Below are 17,593 nucleotides of genomic sequence, written 5' to 3' on the forward strand. Positions count from 1 at the left end.
CCCTCTCCTGTGCTTGACCAGCTGTCCCTGCTTCCTTCTGCCCACCCTCTGTCCGAAAGAAAGCACTTTCAATGTGAAATCCTGCTGCAGCCTGAGTACAAAGGCTTCCCTTGTCTCTGTTCATCAGGATAAGCTTGCTGTTTCCTTTCACTTCCTTGCACATGCATGATCTGGGCACCATCTGGCCCAGAAATGGCCAAGGACAGCCAAACCTGCAAAACATCTTCAGAGTATGCCCTATGCTCTCCTGCTTCATGTTTCGCCTGTAACAACAGCAAAGATTTCATATTCTTTTCTAATACATTCAGAAAAAATATTTAGAACTTGAGTTTTCAAAATATTTGAATAACGGAAGGAAGTATTGCAAAAGGAAGACAGGCCTAGTCACTATTATGTTTTAATTACCTAAGACTTCATACTGATGTCTTATTCTGCAATAATCCTTTTAAATGGGAAATCAACCTGAGCTGAGACAAAAGATAGTATAATCAGATCATGCCCTGTAACCAAAGCTATTGACAAAAAAATCTGAGTTCTGATGGCTTGATCCCATTTCCACTGAATTCAGAGGTGAAACCTCTGTTACTACACCTAAGTATCCATTAACTCAGTCCATCTGTATAAATAAGGCTCATTCCACTTGATGTTCCACTGCAGGATTTATTATTGATCTTTTATTAGGCTAGAACAGAAAAAAGACAGAGCATTTCATGTTAGATTGAATGCTACAACCACCCAGTTCTTGCTCTCATCCTAATGCTAACGTTAAAAAACATCTGACATTCTCACTTTTAGATTGCCTCTGGGTACGATCATCACTGGGCCAGAAAATAAGCCTAGAAAGTATTTTGTTCTGAGCTTTTATTAGTCAGAGAAAGAGAAACTGATACATAGAGTTTTCATAGACTAAACCAGAGTCTAGTTAATTGCAGACTTTCTGATGTCTACAGGGGCATAGTTAGTGAGGAACCTACTATTCAGTGAGTCAAATTTAGGCCTTGTATAAACTAGTTATTCTCTGCTCAAGTCTGTCGATTTGGAAGCTAGTATTTTTCTGATTAGCTGTAGTAAAATATGAGGACGTAAAACTCTAGAGCTTCTTCTATCTCTGATAGTAAACTGTGAGTTACCTGGTGTCTGATGTCCTGAGGTTTTGCCTACAGATGTTTAAAACAGTTCCTCAGCTTGCCTCTTGCTTTACTTGTCTTTCACCTGATAAATTATGTCAACCGAGCTGGACTTCTACATCCCATATAGATTTCTGGTATATACTCCCCTCTGTCTCTCTGCACTGGTAGGGCTTAGGCCTCTTCTACTGTCCACAAAAAGACCTATGGTTATTATTTTGCTCATTATATGCTCAGAGCAACTTCTACAGGAAGAAATGTTAAAAAGGCTTATTTAGTCCTCAGTTAGAAATTCAGTAATTGCAACACTTTGTAGCAGAGATTTCTATCTCTCTTTTGCTCATCCACCTCCTGTCTAAACATCCAGCATAAGTCCATCCTAAAATTGGATGATTTTGCACATCTGAAAATCCCATGGGTTTACAGTGGTCAAGTATTACACATAGCATCCTAAATAAGAAAACATAATGGTCTTCTTCTCAGAGACCAGAGACTCTGGCAGTGTCTGGAAAGTTAACAGATACAGGCAGGGGAAGAAATTAATTATAGAGATGAGGGATCTCTCACAGAGCATCAGTCTTTCCCTTGCATTAATTACAAAGGATGCTAACTCAAGCAGTTCTGCTGACCTCTGCTAAAATTGTCCTTCAGGGTAATAGGGGCTCTTTTTCCAATGACTTATCTTTTAAACCATTTCAACTTTTGACTTCACAATCAGCACTTAAATCCCACTCCAAAACCCACTGCTATATGCACCTGGTGGAACTTGGGGGTCAACTGTAAATAACCGCCCCCCACATAAAGTCCTTTGGGAGATGTTTCTTTTCTCACTCTAATTCCTTTTATTTGCACACAAAGAAGAGAATCAGGTCATATACCAGTGAAGGTGATCCTTCTCTTGTCCTTTGCTCCCTTCTTCCTCTCACCCCTTTCCAAGTCCCTGGCACATGCAATAGGACTTGGAATACCATGATGGGGGCTGTTTCCACTGAGAGAGAAAGAAGGAGACAGGCAAAGGGGACAAAATCCTAGATAGGATGCCTGGTTGCAGTTTAGGATGTGACTTTGGACACTCTTCTCCTAGATTCCCTCCTGTGCTCTTTTAATCCACCACCACAGTGGTACCTGAAGGCTGCACAGACCACAGTCCCACCCTGATGCTGGACCTGCTGCCTGCCAGCCTTCCTCCATCACACTGCCTGGCCAGCTGGAGCAAAGCATTTCAGTGAGCCAAGTGGCTGCTAGTACTGTGGTTAGCCAAAATCCAGGATGTTAACTTGATTGTTTGCTATGGATACTCTGCACTATTTCAGGATGTGATTCTATTTGTACAGTGCTAACCAGATACTTTTCAGATACTATCCAACTAGGAGTTTTACTAGTGTTCCATAGTCATGTCTTGCAGTTCCCACCACTGCACATTTTCCACACATTTACACTGAATTATTTTGATCTCCCGTGCAAAAATAACACTTTACGGTTCTTGATTGCTGGCTGTTATGCCAATGCTGTCAGTCTGCCAGATGTAATCTGAAGGTGTCTGTGCAGGGTGTGCAGGACTCTCAGCTCCTGGTTTTTTTTTTTTTTTTTGTGGAGACCACCAACCGTCATGTAATCAGAGATAAGTGACTTAGTTAAAAATGAATGGGGCAGCTGGCTAAATATTCAACCAAACAAAATGATCAAAGAGACAGTGCCAGATGTTTTCCATCAAGTCTACATATGGAGGTACCAGGCAGAGCAGCAGGAGCACCAAACTAAAAAGAAACCAGAGAAGCCAACTCTCATTTCAGCCATAACACAAGGAACTGGCTATAAATACTACATTCCTCAGTGAGGCTCCCAGAGGATATTCTGTAGGTATTTCTAAAACCTACAGGAAAAGCATGTCTACTATTGTCTAACTTTGTTATATGCATCCTCTTGGTAAATGCTTTATAAAGAATTAGCATTCTTAGCATCTATAAAAAATATACCTTTAAAAATAATATTTTAGAAAGCTACCAGAAATTATAAAAAGTGGGGGTTTTTTTCCACAAAAAGTATTTTTTGCCCAACTTGTACCAGTAGAGTCTTTTCCAAGACTATTGTTTTGAGGGATTTTCTTTCATGCCTTTTAGTGCATTTTAAAATTTTAATTTCATAGGTTCTTAGTTCAAGTTACTACAAGAGGCCTAAGTCTTTTCAAGATTTACTGTGGAAAAGGAGCCAGCTTCTGGGGAAGTTTATGGTAAAGTGAGATAAACATCCAAATTAGTTAAGGTTGTTTATCCTGCATCACTTAGAAGACATTCTTGACATCACATGTACACAACTGAGCAGGGGAGCTGCTCATTCATTGCTGACAGAAGTTAAGCCCAGATCACCCAGCCTCAGGGTATACAGACCTTACTTCAGTGTGATAAAATCTGCTTCTGTTGGGATAAAAACAAGCCAAATTTTGGTGCATAAGGGCTCCTCTTCCAGTTTTATTTCAATTATTATTTTAGGACAATTTGCCTCACCATGACATATTTCTGAAGTATCTTGGGGTTTGCAAGAGGGGATGAATATTGCAAATGGGTCTGGGGCCATGCTTGTCCAGTGTAATGACTTTACAATTGGCCCCAAATCTGCAAGTCTCAGACATGAAGAGCAGGGATCCTGGAAGCTACGAGCAGGTAATTCAAAGCAATTTAGAAACTTCAGGATTTTTTCCTGTTCTTTTTTCACTCTATAGTTTAATGATGCCTGCCTGAAAGTCACCCCCTGACAGTAGGAGGAAGGAAACATGCTGAACCTGAAGAAACTGGAAAGGCATTTCCCCAGAAAAACTGGAAGTGCCAGACTTGCTCTTGACTAGGGGAGAAGCCAAGAAGGGGCCTTGGCTGCGTTGTTCAGTGGTCCTGAAATCCACTTTATTCTTTACCTGTGTACGATGTTGCTTGATTTGGTACAATATGTGTTGCTCTTTGCATGAGTTTTGACTGTAAAGATTTTTGTTCCATATATAAAAAGCTTGATATGCCCTTTAAAAGCTGCTTTAAACCCATTCTGCAGGAACAAAGCCTGTGAAAGTGCTATTTCTTTCCTCTGATTCTTATCTTACTTGCATACAAGCATAAGCCACTCATTGCAGTGGAAATACCTGTGATTTGCAGTGTAAGATGAGTTCTTTGCTGGTGGATGTGCTAGTAGCAAACCGGCTGAGGAACTCACTAAGTCTCATACTTGAGTCAAGGAAAGCTTGGGCATGACTCACTTAGGAATGCTTTGTACTCCCCTAATTGCATAATTACCTTAGAGAGCTCACTGGCCATTTGGCATGGAGGTCATGCCTGTTTCCTCTGAGCACAGAAATAACTCCTCCTAGCTTCTCCTAGCAGGATAAAAAGGAGATGTGAGAAAGACATTTGGCCATGGCCCCACTTTTCCTCTATATAATCCAGTAGTGGTATTTGTGCACAACTACGAAGTCCTTCATTCTCTGAAGTGAGGATGGAAAAGTTGACCATTACTTAACATAAATCAGCAGTTTCATCTTTGCACTGAGACAGTATCTATATTGAAAGCGATAGTGTGATATTCTGGGGTGTTTGATAGTGGTACTTGTGATATCTGAGTTCTAATAAATGGGATTAAAAAAAAGTGAGGGGCTGTCACAAGCACAGGAACATTCCCCACTATACTCGTATGCCACAGTTAGTCTGACTGTCAAGCAAAGAAAACAGAGATTTCTCCAACACCTTGTTCTCAAAGGTAGTAAGTAAAAAAAGATATGAATAGTATAAATGCAATCAACAATTAAAATTATTCAAAGTAGATGACAAGCAAAGTGACGGGATCTCAGAAAAATGGAAAATTAACCTGCTAATTGCATTAATGGAATTAAAGGAAGATTTGACTGGAGAATACTCCTGGACCTCTAACAAACTCAACAGTGCAGTTTTCAGGGCTCACCCTATGTGTGGAACTGGTAAAGTAAGCATGTCTGCAAGACGGAAAAAAAAGGAGAAAGATAGAAATGGATGACACAGCTGAGGAGGAGATATTTAAGTATAACTATCCTTAGTCCTCCTGATGCTCTCTTTCTCTGGAGCATGGCTGGAATTTCTCCAGCCCCTCTTCTCAACCTTTTTATTAAGTTATCCAACAGTAAATTTGGAAGCTAGACTTGCAGATTGGTGATGGCATCACTATGTAGTCAAACTTTGACACTGCTCTCCCCTTCCTTACACTTATGAATTTACCACTCTTCATTGCACACTGATGCAACTTCCATTTGAAGCAGCTGAAGCACTTCTCCTGTCCCCCTTACAGCCCACCAACTGACAACTCCTAATGTATAACAGGGTAGATATACTCTCCTCCCACTGGGCTTATAAATGAAAATACTTTTGGCTGTTATACTTCATGCTGATGCTGACAATGGACATTTTAGACATGCGCACAGCATGCGCGCCTCATTGGCTCTTCAAGAGTTGTAGGTGGATGTGAATTCAAGTGGTCTGATGCATCTAAGTTACTTAATTAATATAAACTTTGGTGTCCATTGTCGTCTTAGTTGTATACTTGTATTGGTAAGAGTGTTCAAGATTACTGATTTCTTTAGAAGTTCATGATGGATACTTAAATCTTTCCTTCTTTTTTATCAGCTTCCTTTTAAATAATGGGAAGCAAAGCAGTTTAATGCCGCTGAGGCTGCATTAGCTTCCCCTTTTTGTGAGAAACCTCTGCTTATAAGGTTCCCAAAGTGAAAGTTTTTTCAAGAAAAAACATAGCTGGTAGACACTCATATCCAAGCCTGGCTCTGGTGAGTGTAGCTGTTCTACTGATACAAAGGGAGCACCACTCAAAAGCAAGAGAAAAGTTTTTCTGGGAGATGAAAGAAAATGAAAGATCTTGATTCCTAAGATGAGAGAGAACTAGTCAGCAGTTTGTCAAATTGAGGGCTAATATCCAAGACCAATTCTGTTCTCACAGATATATATCTGAAATATAAACTTCATTAGAGCTACATCTAGCTAATCCCTACTGAATTCAGAGGAAAGTCAGGCTCTGGTTCCCAACTGCTTTTGTTATCAAATAAAAAATAGACAACACCTCTGTTTATTGCATGTTTTTTCAAATAATTTTCCTGGAGAATCAAGGAATTAGCATGTTGTAGAGTGGGTGGCTGCCCTGGGGATCAAGGAACACTAGACAGAGTCTATAGTAAAGCTTCTTGCGTTAGGATTGCGGCAGAGGAAACTATACAGAAAATGCAGTCCAGGAAAGAGTTCTTAGAAGATGAAGTAGGGATTAAGCCAGAGCCTATTTTACCATTTGCTAAAACACTCAGTGCATTTGCCCTTATGGATTCTGCATTCCAGAGGACTGCATGCTGGGTTAATAAAATCCCTCTCTTGAACAGGCTTTGGAAACTCAGACAGTCACTCACTGCCCATATGGTAGAATTTGGCTATTGCTAGTAGACAGCTGTGGGAAGCTGAGGACAAGAAAGGGGAGAAAGCACCAACATCTTGTGGAAACATAGACATATATATAGACACATGACTTCGCCTCATGACAGGAGATTCCAAAATATGTTCCTCATAAAAATGCCAGGATCCTCTTTTCTTTGTTTCTTTCAGGAACTGGAGTTTGCACTTCTTCTTTTCTTAGGTGATATATATGTGATTTAAACCCTCATATATCCTGAGTTTAAGTTTCAAGAGCATTTTAAAACAATTAGCACACCTATAAGAAAAAGTGCAAAACATCACATTTCCGTTGCTCACAGACTTAAACGGAGATTACGTTTAGCATTCTTCCCTGGGGAAGAAATGACATGGTCCCCAGAAACTGAATGACAAACCACTGGTCTGTTTTGAGTAGTAAATGCCATTCTTACTGCGTCTAAGAGCCCAGATTGTGTTTCTTTTCTTAACATGAAATTGTGTATTTTGGTACTGCACTCAAAAAACAGTTTAATAGAACAAAGGAGTTATCTTTATGAGACAGCCAGGGAAATACGCAAAGAACAGGAAGATGCAGCTAACCTAAATAATGACATTGAAAACAAAATATCTGTTGGGCTATAAATAAACAGTATGAAGTAAATATAATTATTTTTATTAAGAGAATACACAGACTTAATTCCTGGGGATAATGACAAATACTATTTCCTCAGACTTCAGTTCTCATTTTTAAAGTCAAGCCACAGAATAACGTTTCCTACTTTCTTAAACTTTTTACAGTATGAACTTTCATAACACTTCTTTCAGAGAAAATTGCAAAACCCAGACACGTGTGTTTAGAAGAAAGGTCAGATTTTATAAAACAATAAAATTGCCCAAACTGCTATTTTTAATTTGTGCAAATACATGCATTCTTACCGAGCAGGGAACTAAACATACACAACTGCATTGATTAAGATAATGCTTAGTTTCCTGCAACCTAAAGGAATTTTCTTATTTAGACTAAGTCTTTAACGACCCAGTCTCCCATTGTGTGTATGTGGGTGTTCAAAGTAGCAACTGCAATTTCACAAAAAGGCAAGGTCTGGTCCTGACCTGGTGAGTGAATGGGGAAGGAACTAAATAATCCCCTAAACCAAAGCCAGAATCAACTTTCTGAGTGCCAGACTCAGAAGAATACTTTCCAAAATACAGTCCTAAATGACCTGAGCAGAAGCCTGATTCACATGCATTTTTTGCCTGGGAATTGTCTTGTTGAGTATCTTGAACAGGAAACTGGCTTGATCTGTTGACTTAAAAGATTTAAAACAAGGACTCGCGTTTCTCCCTCCCAGTCTCGACCAGCGGCACTGGGCTGAATCACTCTCTCAGTGGAGACAAAAAAAGTGCTAGAGCAAACTGCTTGCGAAGTGGCTGAGCAATTAGGGAAACGCTGTCATGCTGACATACAGTTGGCAAAAACCACAACCGACTCTGGCGAAACGTCAGGGCATGGTACCGATCCCCATCCCTCAGGTTTTACCTGCTGGTGGGTGAATGGCTGGGAGGGACGTCCTGCACAAAGCTCTGCTCCATGCCCGGGATCCTGGCTGGACTGTGGGGATGGTAAGCTGTCAGGACCACACTGCCTGAGTCCTTCATCTCCATGGTCATAGGCACATGTCGGCCCCGCTGCCGGTGACAGAGGTGACCGGGGGTGCCGACAGGCCCCAGCGGGAGGACAAGTGGTCCTGTCACGAGCGCGAGCGCGTGGCTGGGCTCCGTAGCAGCCTCTCACCACCGTTTGCTGTCAGGAGAGCTGTGTAACTGAGACTCCCTGTCAGGAAAGCTGAATTAGCATGTATTCAAAAACACCGCCCACAAAACAACCCATGAGGAAGTTACTACGTTCCTAGGAAACTAGAAACCTGAGACAATCCTGCACGGCACTGAGCAACTGCCGGGAAAACTTCTTGCTTGCTTTCTTTTTCTTTCCTTTTAGGAGCCAATTTCTTAATACTCCTCCTGCTCCTGAAATAGGCTCAACTAAGTGAAATTATGTACTGGTGAAGCAGCAGGACATTTGGAGACTGCTACTCAAACACAAAACATGGTTTGGCAGAGCAGGGAGTAACATTTAAACTGCTTACATGAGGGATTCGGAAAACAAGTGGCCTCTGGTCTGTTTAAATTATCAAGGAATAGGAACCTTGGTTTCCTACATGCTGGATCATTTCTGTGTTAGGGAACTGCACTTTATTTCTCCTGAAAAGATATTAAGCTTTCATTTTGCCTGTTATGGCTGTGTACATAGTTAGAATGGCACTGGGAAAGGAGCAATTTATTTTTGCAGGAGTGTGTGTTCATCTGGAGCAATCCCATAAATAAATACAGCCCGTGATGCTCGATATTTTTTCATGCTTGTGTTTGATCTTTGTATGATAATTAAATGTTTTTACTCAAAAAGAAACCAACAAGCAAAAATATCAGGGTCCATTCTGGAGTAACACCCAGAAAAAACTTTGTAGACAAAATGAGAAAACTTAGAGAGTCCTTTATTTATCTCTTCCACTTCTTCAGTGTTTGGATTTTTTTTTTTTTTAATAAATATTTCTGATAAATGCCTAGTCCTGAAAACTATTTTTTTGTCTGTGAAATCATGGGAAGAATGGTCCCTGATTTTACTCTGTGACTGCTTTTCAGCCACAGCTCTCTGAACACCTTGTGAGCACATGGGTGAAACATTAGCATCTGTCCATTTTTGTCACAGCTGCGGACAGTGTCCCCAGAACAGGTACTGTGCAAAATGCCTATTGGGTTCCTCTTTCTCATCCCCTTTTAGTGAAGGTGCTCTCCCTAGCACTGCTATAGATCTGCCTAAATGACACTGTTGATCTCTTCAGCTGGCAAAGTAGCTCAGGTTTTGAAGGGAATAAAAATGATTCATCTCATCTTCACCTTCCCCCGAGCTCCATATCCTGCCTGGAGTGGCAGGACTGTTTCAGTCAAATATGTTGCTGCGACTCATGTCAGTAGTGCCCAAGTTAATTTTAAATTAGCCAGCACAGCACCCTGATAACAGTACACTTGGCAGCATTTCTTGCCAGGCTCACCCAGGAAGCATAAATATTTGAACATGTAGAGCCTCTAGGCTTGTTCTCACTACGCTGTTTACATGTCCTGGATTAAATATTTTAAAGCCAGGTTGCACAGGATTAAATCATTGTTGCTTCCATGGCAGCATGGAGGCCCTCTGGGAGCCACTGTACAGCCCTGTGCATATGTTAGAAATGAAGGAGAAGGCTTTAAGCTACCTCTGGAAGCCTTCCGTACTGCCCACAGCATCAGGACTGTATGGCCACAGTGCTGTCAGTGAGGACCAGGATGAGTGCAATAACCAGTGAACACCTTGTTGTGCTCTGTATTCAGGAGGGGGATAGGGTTTGAAAAATTAGGATAGGTGCCATCATGGATCTCATATCCCATCTCTGAGGAGCACTGACTGAATGACAACTTGATGCCTGGCTACTGGATGACCAGGGATGATGCTGCCGATGTCATTCTTTTTCCTTTCCTACCTGGCTTTACATTTCCTTTCCTGGACCAGAACATGGGCACCCCACTTCTGTGATGAGGGAGGGTAAATTATAAATATAAATTTATATTTGGCACAAGTACAAACAGATATTTTGAAAATTATTTAGCTAAAATACAGTTATCAAACTAGGAGCTAAAAATTTATAAATATAAATCATAAAATATCTACTGACATGCTTTAAGGGCATTCTCCACAATTTACTTAAAGAAACTAGACATCTGAAAAAAAAACATGTAGTGGAAGGTACCAAACATTATCAGAAATGGAGTAGGTGTCCTTTAGGATACCATTCTGGAGGCAAAGTATTGGTTGCAACTCCAGGAAAGCCTTTTTTCTACCCTTCACAATGTCATATTACAAGGCTTTTTCCAGTACCATCAGCTTCTCAATAGTAAAATGCATATAAAGAGAAGAGGCCCAAACTTATTGAGATTTTCTCTCGAAGAAAAATAAACATGGAAGATATTATTTGGAGATTTATAAGGTGCTGGTCTGTAAAGTGGAGGCTTGTATGGAAGTGGCAGACAGTTTGGCACAAGTACAAATAGATATTTTGAAAATTAATCAGCCAAAATACATATATCAAACTGGGAGCTAAAAATGTTTATATGCATAATGGTTCTTGGGGTTAGACATCTGCATAATATTGAATACTAAAAATGATGCTAAATCAACTAGAGATACGCATCAGTCATTAAACTAAGTTTTAACCAAACTAGTGATACAGCCATAAGAAAAATATACAAGGCAATGTGGGCCAGATTCCTCCTTCAATTTTATCTGTGGAATTCCATTAGTTAAAAGAGATCTTATTCTGGTTTCTGAAGAAGCAAGTAGGAAAATATTTCAATCCAATATGCTTGTGTTTCTACAGGATCTCCTTCAATACTAGATCATGGTGTACTCAGGACTATCACGATTCTAATTGTTTTTTTTTCAGATAGTTAATAGCTCCATAGACCATTTAGTTTGTTGAGAAATAATATTGTGAGGTTGTTCTTGGTGGCAACCAGCAAAGTAAAGATACAGCAGAGAAGAATCTGTGGGGAATCCGTAGCTAGTGAACCCGTGAGCAGCTCCCTCAGGTTTGGTAGGCAAAGACTGTGCTTTCAAATTTTACATTGTGCTTGTGCCAAGGGAAGTGCTTTGCACTTTCACAGATTTGGCAAAAGTATTGTTTATATATGGATTAGTGTGCCCAGACTTTGAGAATAAGGAGAGAAAAACCTGTATTAACCGATTGTTTCAAAAATATTAGTGGCTATATAGTTGTATGATGAATACTTCAGCTCTTCTGCTGAAGATCTATGACAACCCTATACTAGAAGTACAAAAACAGAAAGTCATTAGTTATAGCTTACTGAGATGAAAAAGAAATTTTCATTGTTGCTAACAATATTAATATATATATACAATATTAATTAGTAATCATTATGGCAGTAAAATGATGAGCAACTTTTGTGTGGCAAATTTAATGTTGATTGCTTAGAATGGAACTAATAAAGTTTTCACATAGACTTAAACCAGCCTTTTCTGGTTAAGTCCAAGGGGGGCTGTCACAGAAAGGAATGGGATTTGTCAGCTAGGGGTTCTTGTCTGGAGATGGCAGGGACATGTACCATTATAGCAGATGAGTAGAACCACAGAGCCCTGGAAAGTGTAAAATTCCCTTTTGAACTACAAATCACACAAAAATGTCTGAGTATTGAATTTCATTGCTTGATTCCAGCTTAAATTAGCCAGGACAAAGTTGGACAGAATTCGCAGAACTTTGAAGTTAATTTTGGACCAGTTTAATGTGAACTTGGGTTAGATTAAGTTTTAAAAGGAAGCTGTGCAAAACACAACATTTTTCACTGATTAAATCAAAGGAAACAGAGTAGAGCAATATACAGAAAAATGTCATCTTAGCATTGGGCCCAAATTTTTTCATCCCTCTTTTTTGGGTAGTAGCATGCAATAAATTTTGTATCTATGTGTGTGAAAGAGACCAAAGCCAGAATCACTGCATTTATCCATACTCTGGGAAAACAGAAACGGCACCTCTTGTCTCTAATTTGTCACTTGGATGGAAAGATGCTTGAGGGGTGGGGGGCAGAAATAGTCACCACATCAAAGAATTGGTGTTGGCAAAAAACACCTGGACACTCTGAAAACAAGGGGTACCACAAAGTCACATAAAAGTCAAGGACAGTGGTGTGTGAGTCTTCTACTGGTCAGTACCAATACCTCCTGTGAAAAAGTGCTCTGAGAGAGGACTGATTCTTGTGTCAGGGAAATTTTCACTGTGGTTTGAGGACTATTTCCCTTGAAAGAATTTCATGCCTTATGAAGGATAGTTTCTAATGCTTGATTTAGCCTCTGTGCTTTCTATTCCTGTGATGCCAGAAGGATTACAATGTTTTTTATTTTCAGTATAAATGTGGGGTGTTTGTGTGCCTCTGTATGGGCAGCTGCGAATGTGAGCGAGTGGGTGCGATTCATTGGTAGCATCAAAACACACCCACTGATTTTAGAACACTGAAAAATTCATAAGCCCCCCTAAAAACCCCCAAACTAGAGGAAAATCATTGTTATTCTGCTTTCTTTGTCTTTTCAAACTGAGATTAAAGAAAACATTGAGAAAACTGTTGCTTGTCCTTTACAAACAGGTTAAGTAACAAGGCTATTTAGGCAAAGAGAATAGAAATCGGGTATCATAGCAATTGGTGGTGTTTCAAAGGTTTTTAATTAGCATATGAAATAAAACATTCATCTTTTTAAAACATAACATCACATATTTCAATGTGAGGCTGAACTTTAAATAAACATCATGCTTTAGTGAACTTTAACATGGTTGGTTTTTAATTGAACAATTTATGGTGGATTCTTTTATCCTAAAAGGACACAAAAGCATAGAAAAAAGTATTTAGACAACTTTATGTAGCTGCTTGCTGAGTAAGGATCCCCATTTATTTTCTAGGACTTCAAAAGCTGGTTCTCCTCAGCACAGATTAGACTACCCATATATTATTTCCATGTTAATTATGTACAGGAAAGGAAACTTCCTTAATCTGTCTGCCACAATAGGACTTTCTGGAGGTTTACTTTAAGAAAAAGCTCATATCCTTTCATTCATCCATTAGGTTCATGCTCCTTCATGACATGTTGATCTAACCACTTCAGCCAGGACAGCTGACATACACAGCTGAATGCTGTGGTCTGTTTTTTTGTTCTGAGGCAGTAAGTTAAAATTACATGAAGGAGTGGTAATGTGGTCAAGTTAGGAAAAGTAGCACTGGGAGAGGCTGGCTGCTTCTCTTAAATGTTTCTGTAAGTACAAGCTGAAAATGGGAATCAGTTTCTGCAGCATGGAAGGGGAAAAATGGTCAGGGATAGACAACGATGACCATTTTTGATACATGTGTCTCCATCCTGATGCCTCTGAAACATCAGAATTGGATTAGGTATTTGCATTTAGCAGAGCAAAAATGAGTCCTCATATTATTCCAACCAAAGTGATTCTGTGATTCTATGATTAAAGTTATATAAATAAATAAATAAATAAATAAATATTTATATATTCCACATTATAAAATTAGGGTTGTAATGAAAAAAAAAAAAAAAAAAAAAAAAAAAAGGAAAGTTTTTTTTAGTTTCTTGTATAAAAAGCCATCCAAACAGAGCTTTATAACATTAACCTTTTAAAACTACTATTTTTCAAGGGCTAGTCAAATACTTAAGCAGCTGTATGTGTATGTGTATATATACATATATTTTCTTAGGATATATGTATGTACACACAAAACCCCTCTTCCACCTTTAGCTACTGTCTTAACATTTAAAAAAGCTTATATATACATATTTTAAATGCTGTGAATGGCAAAATACAGTTTTCTTCAGGTGGTAATGATTTATGCATCTACCTTTTCCATTACAGTGTCACTTGGGTAGGATATGCAAAGACAACATTATTAATAAGAAGATTGTAGTCCATTTCTTATTACAAACATAAGAGATTACACATTTAGCATTTTGGTAACATTTTTGACCCCTGAAACACTCCATTTCTAGGGAAGGCTCTATGTAAGGTACAGTGAATATTTCCCTGTAACTATGCCAATGATTTCTTTCATCGTGCCATTTCATAATAGGGTCTGTTTCCCAGGGAGCAGCAGTAGGCCACAGCTCTGCTGGTTTAATGGAAAGCTGTACTGAGCGAGACAGTTACCAGAGCACTGCTCTGTTAATTCAACCAGACTTTGAGCTCTGTTCTTAGGGATATGTGTAAAAATTGACATAACAAGGTAAAGAGGTGTGAGCACAAACCACTGGTGTTTCTCAGGCGCATAACAAGAAACATGCCAACATCAGCTACCTTGTATTGATTGTGTTCTACTCCTTTTAAAATAAAAAGCTGTGGTTATTAAAATTACAGAGTCCAATAGCACTAATAACTGCTTTGCCCACACCTGCACCTAAAAGGAGAAATCTCAAATTCTCCTTTCCATCTAGAGAAGAGAGTATTCTGACAAAAAATAACTTACATCTTCATCTTCTTTTGGCATTCTGTGGCTTGATGGCTTGAATTCCTTTAGTTACTAAATTTACTTTTGCTTTTTCTCCGCAAAAATGAAAAAACTATTCTTCTTATCTGCCAATTTCTTCACAGTACTACCATATCATTACTAAAGTAGTAGTTGTGGTCATTGGAGGAGTCTCATTCATGTACTGGTCATGAAAACATGATATCGCAGACCTCTGAAATATCTGTGTGTGTACTGTAAGGATAAAAATAAGCTTTGTGATCTCTGTATGGTAAGATGCAGAATGATGCAGGTGTTCAAGTAGTGTGTCTGTGTGATCTATCTACCTACCCCATATAGTAACCACTTCTGGAAATGCTGTGAGCATGTGGCCATCACTGTATAGTCAAGGAGGTTCAAGCCAACCAGAGAATTTCATACAACACTCATTACTCGATTTTGAATAAACTCAAAAGTTGCCATGGTCATGATTAGGAATCTGTGAACTTCTGTATTCTGAATTTTAAATATCTAAGTTATTGCAGAATGAAGTGAGTTCTACTCAAAAGTTATTTTCCTATTTTGATAATATAGTAAAATAAATTTTTACTTTTTATAAATTAGTATTTTCAAATTTAGATCTGCTGCAAAAGTAAATAGATGTTTATTGACTTACACCAACTTTAAATCTTTTCAGTAAGAGGAGGGACAAAAAAACTTATTTAAAATCTCTAAAGTTAATGTAATGCTATAATTCATGTGACAAGTTGTTTATGATTTTAAACCACAATTCTAAGGCCTCTACAGTTTATGAAAGATAAGAAGACAATGTTCTCAAAATTGAAATAGTTTCAATACACCTAAATCATGTATGTACACCTAATATGCAGTAGAAAAACACTGGAAGGTACAATTATTAATGGCTATTTGCGTTTGAAATTGTATTTTCAAAGGTATGTATTTACTTTATATTATTGATACGTTAAACATACCTGTGGGAATGGCATATTTCATTAATCTCTGTATGAACACTCTGTGTTTTAGGAACAGAGATACCAAACTGACTTTTCCAGGAAAATACTGGATGCCTGTGGCATTACCATAAACTGAGTGACTCACAGTCCTGTGCCCTAATCACATGTGAGGTTGCAGCTTAATTAATCAACAGTTTGGAAAGTACTTCTGTAAAGGAAGGAGTGAAAAAGATAATACGTTGAATCAGTCACAGAAAGAGAACCACAACAGGAGATATGGAGAACACTTCATGTGAGCCACAGAAATGACACATCTTCTCTGCAAGTAGCTAGTTAGCAATTAATTCTCTTCAGAGGGTATATGCTAATTTTGGTGGGATGTCTAGGGAGACTAGAGGGCATTCCACCTAATGATCAGTAAATCACACTGTTCAGTCCTAAGCGGAAACACATAAATGAACATAACTTTGCTAAGCACATTAACAGATATGTTTCTAGGCTTTTAAGGCACAGTATTGAACACCATGAGTTTAAATATGTTTTAGAAGCACTAGAAATAAATTTTGCCACTGCTCCAGGTGGATGGTTGCATCACCATGGTGATCTAAATGAGCAACGATAATCAGAGGGTGACAGAAGGGAATTTTGCAATTTAAAGCATCTAGGAATTACTGGCTTGGGAGATTGGGAAGAACTATTCCAATTTTTTGCTTAACAAGGTCAACCATGAGCCCTTTCCTCTGTGGTACTGGCACCAGGAATTTTGTTTCATAGTTGAAAGATATATCGGAGTTTGAGGATATGGAAATTTAGCATTAAATTCTGTCATTTTACATTGTTCTTAGAAAAATAAGGATTCCCAGGGTTATTGTGCCAAATTTGTTAGTGTAAATTCCTAGCCTTCTCAACACAACAGAAAAAAAATTTGCAGTTATGCCAAAGGCATTTCTGTTAGAGAAAAAAAAAATAGCATGTAGTTATTATTTATTTGTTTCATTTGGGTTTTGTTTTTATTCACAAGTAATTTATTGGTGGCCTCAGTGGGCAACAATCTATGGTATGCAACCCTATTAAAAGAAAACAAAGTCCCAGCAGGGATAAAATGGATCCATTTTCTCCAGATTAATTTAATAGGTGAATGTTTCACAGAATGAGGAAGCCAAGACTGCAGATGACGTGGTTTTGGTTTGGAACTTCAGGGAACAGATGGGAAAGCTTCAGCATTAATATACATTAATGGATCCACAAGCCACAAGACTGTGTTATTTATTTGGCTTCGGTTCAGATTTTTTTTTTTTTTTTTTTAAAAAAGTTACTGTTCCTTATTGAGTCACCTCTGAGCCTTTTGAGAAACTTCTTCCTTCATTTCTCTACTGTACTTTCCCCCCACTTTTGCAGTCCCTAACTGTTTTTGTAAAGCAACTATCATACAAGAAGATGCTTGAAGTACTGAAGTGTTCCTTATTGAGTCACCTCTGAGCCTTTTGAGAAACTTCTTCCTTCATTTCTCTACTGTACTTTCCCCCCACTTTTGCAGTCCCTAACTGTTTTTGTAAAGCAACTATCATACAAGAAGATGCTTGAAGTACTGAAGGAACCTATCTATCTTATCTTTGTTGTCATGCTTGATTATAGGTTTCAGCCTCAAAAAAGGCATGGACAGTCCCTAACTGTTTTTGTAAAGCAACCATCATACAAGAAGATGCTTGAAGTACTGAAGGGAATAGGCAGGAATGTGCCCTCTCTGCCCCTGCTCCAGGGACTGTGGATACTGGGGAGTATGAGGAGAACGGCCAGCAGAGAGTAGCTCGGCTCATGTGCTCTTCCTAACCAGCATCTCCTATTGCCACTGTTGGAGACAGGGGACTGGACTACATGGACTACAGGACTGACCTTATAGGGCATTTCTTGTGGTCCTCTGCTCTCAGAATGAATATTAATCACTGTAGAATAGGACAGGCATAAAACTGGA

At 38.9% G+C, this 17,593-nt stretch overlaps 1 protein-coding gene across 1 annotated transcript in view; it reads right to left on the bottom strand.

Moving 5' to 3' along the window:
- Positions 1-8,255, bottom strand: part of LOC104528492 (rho GTPase-activating protein 28-like) — a gene marked incomplete at its 3' end in the record, with an annotated part of 45,815 nt that extends 37,560 nt beyond the window's left edge. Inside the window, exon 1 of the mRNA XM_010172517.2 lies at positions 8,088-8,255. Within this exon, the coding sequence (XP_010170819.1) occupies positions 8,088-8,218 (131 nt within the window). The remainder of the gene's footprint in view (positions 1-8,087) is intronic.
- Positions 8,256-17,593: the final 9,338 nt, after the last annotated feature.

The sequence above is a fragment of the Antrostomus carolinensis genome, unplaced genomic scaffold (genome assembly GCF_000700745.2).
Source record: "Antrostomus carolinensis isolate BGI_N321 unplaced genomic scaffold, ASM70074v2 scaffold3817, whole genome shotgun sequence".
Classification (NCBI taxonomy): Eukaryota; Metazoa; Chordata; class Aves; order Caprimulgiformes; family Caprimulgidae; genus Antrostomus; species Antrostomus carolinensis.